This window comes from Rosa chinensis, chromosome 2, assembly GCF_002994745.2.
Source record: "Rosa chinensis cultivar Old Blush chromosome 2, RchiOBHm-V2, whole genome shotgun sequence".
Classification (NCBI taxonomy): domain Eukaryota; kingdom Viridiplantae; phylum Streptophyta; class Magnoliopsida; order Rosales; family Rosaceae; genus Rosa; species Rosa chinensis.
The window spans coordinates 13524032-13532709 of record NC_037089.1 but is presented as its reverse complement, the minus strand read 5'-3'; the positions used below and the strand labels follow the sequence as shown (position 1 = coordinate 13532709).

Here is an 8678-nt window from a genome sequence, read left to right as displayed (position 1 = left end):
GAATTAGACCTGTTGGTTATGTGTGAAATTACTTGGGTGAATTGCATTTTTTAAACTAAATAAATGTAAAGACAAAACGGAGCAACGAGTGAAATAATACTTCCAAAACATTTGATCCTTAGATCTTTTGAACCCTGATTGAGGTCAGAGGATCTTTCTTTTTGCTATTTTTTCTGCAGGTTTTGATCTTGGGGTGGTGATTTTACAAATCTTCTTACCAGTATCCTTACCCGAAGGGATCTTCAAATGCAAAGCTATGAAAACATTCCAAAATGTGAATGTACTCAATGCATCCAAGTCATATACGTACAATGAAACAAAACCAATTTCTATGCATATGAAATAAAAAGCCAACACAATTCAACTGCTACATGCCTTGGACAATGGAAAGTTCATAAGAGAACAAAGCAAAGCTCGTAATGCTGAAAACAGAAAAGGGCAAATTATGGATATTTTATAACGCTTAATTTAGATAGAAAAGGCCAACATAACCTCTGTATACCGTAGTACATCTGAGTATATAGTACATAGTACATCTGACTATGGCTATGTTTGGGGGGGCTTTTTTGCTCCCCCGTTTATAAGCAGAAGACCGATATGTGTTTGGTAACCAAATTTGGGAGCATCTTTTTCCAGAAGCTGTTGTGGCTTCCGTCGAAAAGCAAAAGCCGCCTCAACCCAGCTTTTAGAAGCCAGAAGTCCGGTCTTCACTGTAGCGCTGGTGACTGTAGATTAATGAAAGTTCTAAAATACCGATCTTTACCCTTCTTGGTGGAAGCAATTACTCGATATCCCTACGCCTCATCCAATCTCTCTCCCTCATCACAAACGCAGTGAAGATCTCTCTCCCTCATCACAGACGCTGCATCGATCTCTCTCCCTTTGACGCCGCCTCACGTATCCTCTCATTCACGTATCCTCTCATCAAGATCTCGGGTTGGAAATCGAAGCCCCCCAAAGTAAGGCTGCTTGGGAATTTCATTCAGGTTCGTTTTTAAGCTATTTCAGTTTCAAAGTTTGATGATTTTGATGAATATTTGGATTGAATTTCGTTCTGGGTTTTGAATATGAGTGGTAGAGATTGTGATTTGTAGCATACACTGGGTGCTGTGATGTGTAGCAATTGAAATTGACGAAAAGTTTATTTATCAATTCACCATTAAGCTACTCTAGAGCCTTTTATGGCTGACAAAAATTTCAATCTGGGAAAAATATATACCCTTTAACACTTGCAACCATAATGCATCTGGTTCCAGAATAATTTGATCTCCAGCACATCTTGACTAGCATAGGTATCACGGTAGAGAATTTTGTGAAGCACATAGTCATCATTGGTATTCCGTAATCTTGTCCAATTATGTAAGGCAGTAGGAGTAGTTTGATTGCTGGAGATTATTGATAGGAAATGTAATCATAGTCAGCATGCACTATATTTGTATATGGGACAGCACTGATTTGATAATAACCCAAGCTTCCTTTTCTTCTGAAACAATCAACTATATGTATGTAAAATTGTAAACTAAGGATTAGCTAGATGAGAACAACTCCTCACTGATACAATCGATTTGGCCTTGATCATGGAGAGAGGTCCATCACTTCCGGGAGTCCTTCGGGGATTTGCTCAATTCTCTTTGCCTATGTCTGTCTTTGTATTTTTAACTACAGCAGCTCACTTCAGCTTAAACTCTTCCATCAAGCAAAACCTCATACCAAATAGAACAGCTAAGGCTTCACTAGAGTGGGCTGAAAGGCATCCCAACATATTATGCATAAATGCCCTTTTAACTCTTCCATTCTCATCTCTGACCACTCCACCCAACCCAACTTTACTCCTCTTATGGTCAATTGCAGCATCAACATTTAGTTTGAGGAAAGGAGGCTTCGGTGGAATCCACTTGTCATTAGTGCACGAACTAGGAGTTGGAATTAATAGAATACATAATTGAAGGAGCAGAAGACAAAATAGGTACAGACCTTGAATTTGCCCCATGAAAGTACTCTTTAGCCTGAAGGACAATTTGTTCACCAGAACTAGCTTTTCCTCAAAACCGGCATGCATCTCATTTATTCTCGGTTCACTCTTCTGAAATGTCAAAGAAAATCATCTCGACTTTCAAAACAAGTATTTGTTCTAGGTTCTTTAAGTTTTTTTTTTTTTTTATAGTTTATTCTTGTACTTTGAGTTTTCCTTAGTTTTTTGTTTGTTTAATTTTCTGATTATTGGTGTGTTTGATGGGTAGTTCTTTTCAAATTAATCATAATATAGACTTCGCTGGTTAGAGAACGATGAGTATTATGGCCCAGTTGTTTTCAGCATTGTACATATTACAATCTTGTCACATTATAGAATACCCTTTGATAAAATCCTCTGTCGCCACCTTACAAGTAGTCCATCTTTATTATCTTCTTCGAAAATTTTTGACAAACAACTACTATGTTTTTCTAAAACTACATCATTTCACGTAGGCTATTCATATGAATTGTTGTATTATGCAAGACCATTTCTTTTAATCTGTTAATTCTTTGTTGATTATACTTGGAGTTGGTCATCTTGTCAATATTTGTTGGATGCTGAAACTGGTTTCCATAGTTGAGTTTGGTGGGTTTGTTACATGGCTTCTATAAGCCATTCCAAAAGAATAATGGATTACTGCTTCATTTGTTGTGATATATACATATTCGATGCAGAAAGCCATAAATGTATGGCTTGTAAAATAAATGGCTTGTAGTAATTAACTGTTAAAGTTCTTCAGGTGTGCATGCTGAAGATTCATACATTTAATTCTAGTGGAAAAACTAGAACAAGAAAATGATCTGGGACATAATCTCAAACATGAAAGCTATTATCCATTAGGTTGATACTAGATGCACTGAGGAATGGAAATTTCTTTGATGAACTATAAGCTATTTCAATTGTTATTCTTGTTATTATGTTTAGCTTGGTTCTTGTCTAAATTGGTTTAAGCTTCTGCACAGTTAGTAACCTAAATGATTTTCAAACAGAATGCAAGCATAGAAACATATTAAGATGATAAGAAACTTGGCTTTCTAAAGGTGGGTGTCCTAAGTAAAATGAGAGTTTATTTTATACTTTACACAAAGCTGTAACTATCAAAATGAGTAATAAGAAAAACAATAAAAACGATGTTGTGATATTCTTTCTTGTCAACTTTAAAGTGACCTTCCTCCCTAATGGTTGGATTAAAAAAAATGGAAAAGGTTCTGTAGAATAGAGTATTGTTCCGAAGTGGACCATCTGTTATCTAAGGTCTAAACTTTGTTTGATATTCCTAGTTGAGATTGTGTATTTATTGTGTTTATGTATTACAGTGCATCCTGTAGCCAGCAGATCCTGCATAGTTATCATATCATTTGTGGATATTTACTGATCATTTGTTTCTGGGTGCAGTCCTTACTTTCTAGAGCTGATGCTAAAGTGAAGGAGTTGTGACATTCAATTGACGTTCTAAAGCCTAAAGTGAATGTGCATGTCTTCATAATTATATACGGAGACGTGCAGATCGTGATAGACATTTTGTCCGCAGTGAATAAAGAGAAGGTGATGGGTCAAATGGTGGGATAGAGATGGATGATGACGTAGAAGAAGAATATCATGGTCATGGTGCACAAAAAATGGAAACAATAAAAAATAACATTACTCAAAGTTTGATGAGTGCGCGTAATAACGTGAACATTTGAATATGTTATGATATTTTTTGTGGTTACTTGATACGAACAATAAACCAATTGTTATTAATGTTACTAATATATTTGTATAAGTTATTTTTAAAATTGTCTAATATTAATCATAAGGTTATCATGATTTATAAAAATTGAAAGTTGACAAAAATTAATAATGACATAATAAAGATTAAAAATAATAACAAAAGCATTCGAACAATATTGTATTATCAAACAATCAAGGCAAAATAATCTCTTATGTCCAATTTGATCATTCCACAAACAAAAAGCACCAGCCAGTTTGAGTTTACAAAACACTTTACCACTACTTTTGTCACTGACAGCTCTTATAAAAAGCCAGTTTACCAAACACTCAGCTGCTTTGCTTTTCAGCCACTTATTCTCAAAAATAAGCAGAAGCCAGCTTTTCTGAAAAGCATAGCCATACCAAACATAGCCTATCTGAGTATTAGTACGAGGGGGTGTTTCTACAAGAAACCAAAGTTGATTTGAGATTGCACACCATAAACTTTGCAACAGTGTTGCTTAGAGGTACCTTTTCATTTTGGGATCCTAATCAAACCTCAGGTGGGTTCTCTAAGGTGAAATGCAGCAAGGATCTTCATTGTTTCTCACTCTGCAATCCAAGGTGAAATGCATCAAGCCATGATACAACTTCTTCGATAGAGGGTCTCTGCCTGGGATTGGGATCTAGGCATTTACAGGCAACATCAAGTACCTACAGAAGCTGCTTCTCATGATCCTTATTCCAGATGCACAGATATAATGGTTAAGCCAACAAGTGTTACTGACAATTATAAAGCCGAGTATGAAGTACATCCATAAGACATTTCCAATTCATTACACTATTTTCTGGTGAGAGTAGAACACAGAGAAAAGAGTAGGTCAATAAACCATTAATCATACAATATTTGGATGCTATAGTCTAAACTGTCATGACCAAATTCTAACCCTCCTATGCTTTATGTTTGAAGTATCAGAGAAATTAGCAGTCTTTGAACAATTCCTAATACTGTTCTACAGAGGAAAATGAATCAGTGGATTCCAGATACCACTCAAAATCAAAGCATGAAAATATATGCTCAAAATATTCAAGCTGCAAAGACGCAAATGCAACATATATGCTCAAAATATATTGCTCCCATTCCAACAGCTCGAATCACCAGTTTGCAAACCCATATAGCTCTCTGGATTTCCTTGCTCTGGACCTCCAAACCCGGATTCGAATTCAACCCATGTCCTGATGAATCCACCACATTCTCCCCAAAATCACTAGTACAAATTCACTATAGGCTGTCCTACCCAAAATTGCTCTAATAACCTCCTGCCCTATGGACATAAGGAATACAAGATTCCTTCAACCACTGCTTCACAGAGCTAGCCGAAGTGGGCAGCACCATTTTGCTACATAAACCATTCTCCATAAATCAGTCTAATCACATCCACTATCAAATTCAATCACAGAGATATGCAATATCATCAAGACAATCCAAATTTCTGGGATGCAACTCACCACAAGCTTGGTGTATATATAATTCCAAATCCAAAATCATAAGAAATCATGTACCTCGATTGGAAGATTTTCCTTCAATTTTGCAAAACCCAATTTGCTTTGCCATCAAATCCGATACAGGAACACTGTGTTCATGAAATTATTCAACCCTGTTCTCTTTGATGAAGGCAATGAAGAAGTTGATAGCTCATAGACAAAAATAGAATTGGGAGGAGATAGAACATAGAGATTAGCTAGGGAGGAAGACAAGAGCCATAAGGAAATCGCGAGGTTCAAATTCAATTAAATCTTCTCAGATTACTTGCGCCCAAGGCGAAGGCGGCGAAGCAAATAAGAGAAAATGGATGAAGATGCAAGATTCCCGTTTTCTAAAACATCCCTCGTGCTTGGCATGTGCTACACCATGCAGCCGCAGTAAAAATGACCACGCGGCCGCAGTAAAAAGGAGCTCACGTTTTTTGGGTCAGGCGTCAGGCGTTAGACAAACGCAGCGTGCACAGCACGCGCTGTTAATCCCCATTTGGATACCCATCTCGGGTGGTCAGCAGACACTCTCACGAAAAAATCGGCGAAAATGAAAGAAAGAGAAGCATCAGCTGGTCCCCCCCACATGTCAACCAAAGGTGGTACACTTGTGCCACGTGTCAACTTCACACCAAGCCTTTCCACAGTTTGGCACGTTTCCAATAACTACTGCCGCTTGCTGACGTCATCGTCAGCCATATGGATGACGTCATGGTCAGCACGCCATGTTTCACCCAATAGCCAATCCGAACTCGCCAGCATTTCTATTTTATTCCAATTAAACTTCAAAAATTCCTTAAAAATAACTCGGGAATCCGAAAAATGCTGCGAACTCGTGACGACTTCTACTTTATATTTCTAAGCTCAAAAATAAAATTTAACCAACTTCAAAATTCAGAATCTCACAACACCCCAGCCTAAATTAAAAGTCCAAGAGGCCCAACTCAAGGCTCAGCATATTAGGGTCGACCCACCCAAGCCCAAACACCATCATCATCACATACTAGCTGCACACACAGTTACGGTACAGCTCCATAGGCCCGCTAGTCCTAGAAGTCCCATGACAAAGCACGCTGCTGCTGGTCCTGGAAGCCCTTGACAAAGCATGTCGTCCTTGTATAATCCGACCATCACTCCCAGAGATGTCGCCTGGTCTCCTTTGTCAACCCATTGTGCCAATCCCTCGAGCCAAACATCTCTCTCATGAAACTACCCAAGCAGTAGCATTCAAGTACCCACCCGACAGCAGCCCAATATCGGTATGGCAAACCAACGCTGACCTCAAATGCAGTCGGACAAGAAGAATATATCAAAACCTAAACGCAAAATAGTCTGAGTTTTTTAGAGCTCTCAAAAAAGCTATTATTTCTTTTAATTGAAAAACATGCATGTACAGGATAAAATATGCAAATAATTATCGGAAACTATTATTTCATTTTATTGGAGGACAAAATATGCAAATAATTATTAGAAACTATTATTTCATTAATCAAATAAAAGTTGTAACAACATCTTGGAGCTCTATAATGAATCGCTCCATAATCTGATCGCGACTTGTCCACCACCATCAACAAGACACCGACCATACTTTATTCTTTACTTTCGTTCTATTATTCTATAAGACAACACCAACGTCAAACATCGAAGAAAAAAACAAGAACACCAACGTCGTACAACTTTAAAACTGTGAAAGTGAAGGACCACCGAGCTGATGGAAACTTCCCTACGAAGGCAGCAAAAGGCACAGTAGGTAGGTACGTATGGTTTTACATGATGGCGCACGCTTGGGGATTTTCTTCACTGAAACAATCGGGGCGGGTCACGCAGTAACTAGTGGTACTGCTCCTCCCACCGCCGTAACTATCATACACCGGCCTTCCATAGTGGCCATCATACTGTATGTAAGGGACAAGCCCTCCGTAACCATACCCAGTTTCGCAGGGACCGCCAGGACGACCTTCCTCACAATCCGTACAACACGTGTCCACCGGCCGCGGACGGTAAGTTTCGCAGGGACCGCCGGGACGACCTTCGTAACAATCCGTACAACACGTTTTCACCGGCCGCCGAGGGTAAGTTTCGCAGGGACCACCAGGACGCCCTTCGCGACAATCCGAGCAACACGGTTTCACCGGCCGCCGAGGGAACGTTTCGCAGGGACCACCAGGAAGCCCTTCGTAACAATCCCAACAACACGGTTTCACAGGGCGGCAACCGCAACCGCAACGGCAACGGCAACGGCAAGGAGACGGAGGCGGAGGAGGAGGCTTTTCGATCGGAGGCGGAGGAGGAGGCTTTTCAATCGGAGGAGGAGGAGGTGGCTTTTCGATCGGAGGCGGAGGAGGAGGCTTTTCGATCGGAGGCGGGGGAGGAGGCTTTTCGATCGGAGGCGGAGGAGGAGGCTTTTCGATCGGAGGCGGAGGCGGAGGCTCTTCGATCTCGATCCACTTAATGACGCCACCTCCTTTGCGGCATAGCTTGTCCCTGATCTTTTCAGGACTGCAGCAGACCACTTTGATGATCACCAGGTTCTTCTTCTCGTCGTACCTCTGGTCTCGTATTTCTATTGTTCACAAAATATCCAACCAAAACCACAAATCACTCAGTTTACGTCGTTTGTCACAATATTATTGAACCGAAGTGGAAGAGAAAAGAGAGACTCACGTGGGAATTTACAGAGAACTTGCTTGACCTTCCTGTAGCATTCCTCACACTGAAGGTCAACCTTCAGAATCATTGTAGTCACCTGACATTAATACAATCATTTGCAGAAATTAGATAGATATAGAAAGGAGGTTACTTCTTTTCTTTCTTTTCTGCAAAACAAAAAGGGCGTGATTACGAAAGAATTGATCGATATTGATGGATTGAGTAGTATGTGACAAATTGAAGAAGAAACAAGCCAAAAAAAAAACTTGAGAATTAAAATAATTAGTAGCAGCTACAAAAAATTCATATTCAGAGGAGCAGCATTGATCAAATGGGTTATCTAGTTATCTATATCATAAGGAAAAAGAAATGGAAAACCATAAACAACTTTCTAGTGCATATACAAATATATACCTTCTTTTCCCCCATTGTTGTAGCAGTGAGTGCTCGATCAGATGGGGATGTTCTGAAGAGAGCCTCAGCTAAAATGATTGAATAGGACGGAAGTCAGTCGGTGCATGAGCCGAGTTGGCACATAAATTGAGCAACTGGATCTGAGTGGAAGAGAGGAAGAGATAGAAGGAGTATGAGGAGGACAGGAGGAGGTTGTTATAAACTTATGACAAATTGTTTCTCAAGAAATAAATTAAAGAGGTGATGATGCGAGAGCACAATATTTGGGAGAATTATTCTGTGGTGGTCCTGACACTTGAATTACTCGAATTTAGTGGGATTTTGTAGTGATAAAAAAAAAAAATTAATAGAAGCAATTAGGAATAGGGCAATGATT

The 8678-nt window shown here is 39.4% G+C and overlaps 1 protein-coding gene and 2 long non-coding RNA genes across 3 annotated transcripts; 1 reads left to right on the top strand and 2 right to left on the bottom strand.

Annotated features, from left to right (window-relative positions):
- Positions 1-549: 549 nt before the first annotated feature.
- On the top strand, positions 550-3783 carry LOC112189647. The gene is made up of 2 exons (XR_002932008.2): positions 550-986; positions 3410-3783. It is a non-coding gene; the product is annotated as an uncharacterized LOC112189647 (long non-coding RNA).
- A 123-nt stretch (positions 3784-3906) lies between these two features.
- On the bottom strand, positions 3907-5574 carry LOC112189648. The gene is made up of 2 exons (XR_002932009.2): positions 5270-5574; positions 3907-5106 (listed from the first exon to the last, which is right to left on the bottom strand). It is a non-coding gene; the product is annotated as an uncharacterized LOC112189648 (long non-coding RNA).
- Positions 5575-6703: 1129 nt separating this feature from the next.
- On the bottom strand, positions 6704-8552 carry LOC112188043 (formin-like protein 5). The gene is made up of 3 exons (XM_024327059.2): positions 8303-8552; positions 7904-7985; positions 6704-7802 (listed from the first exon to the last, which is right to left on the bottom strand). Exons 1-3 carry the CDS (start codon positions 8315-8317, stop codon positions 7006-7008), a joined length of 894 nt encoding a protein of 297 aa, XP_024182827.1. The 5' UTR covers positions 8318-8552; the 3' UTR covers positions 6704-7005.
- Positions 8553-8678: the final 126 nt, after the last annotated feature.

Coding starts and splice junctions, on each gene's coding strand:
- LOC112188043 (XM_024327059.2), bottom strand. Junction 7,803..7,903: donor AGTTCTCTGTAAATTCCCAC/GTGAGTCTCTCT, acceptor TGTGAACAATAG/AAATACGAGACCAGAGGTAC.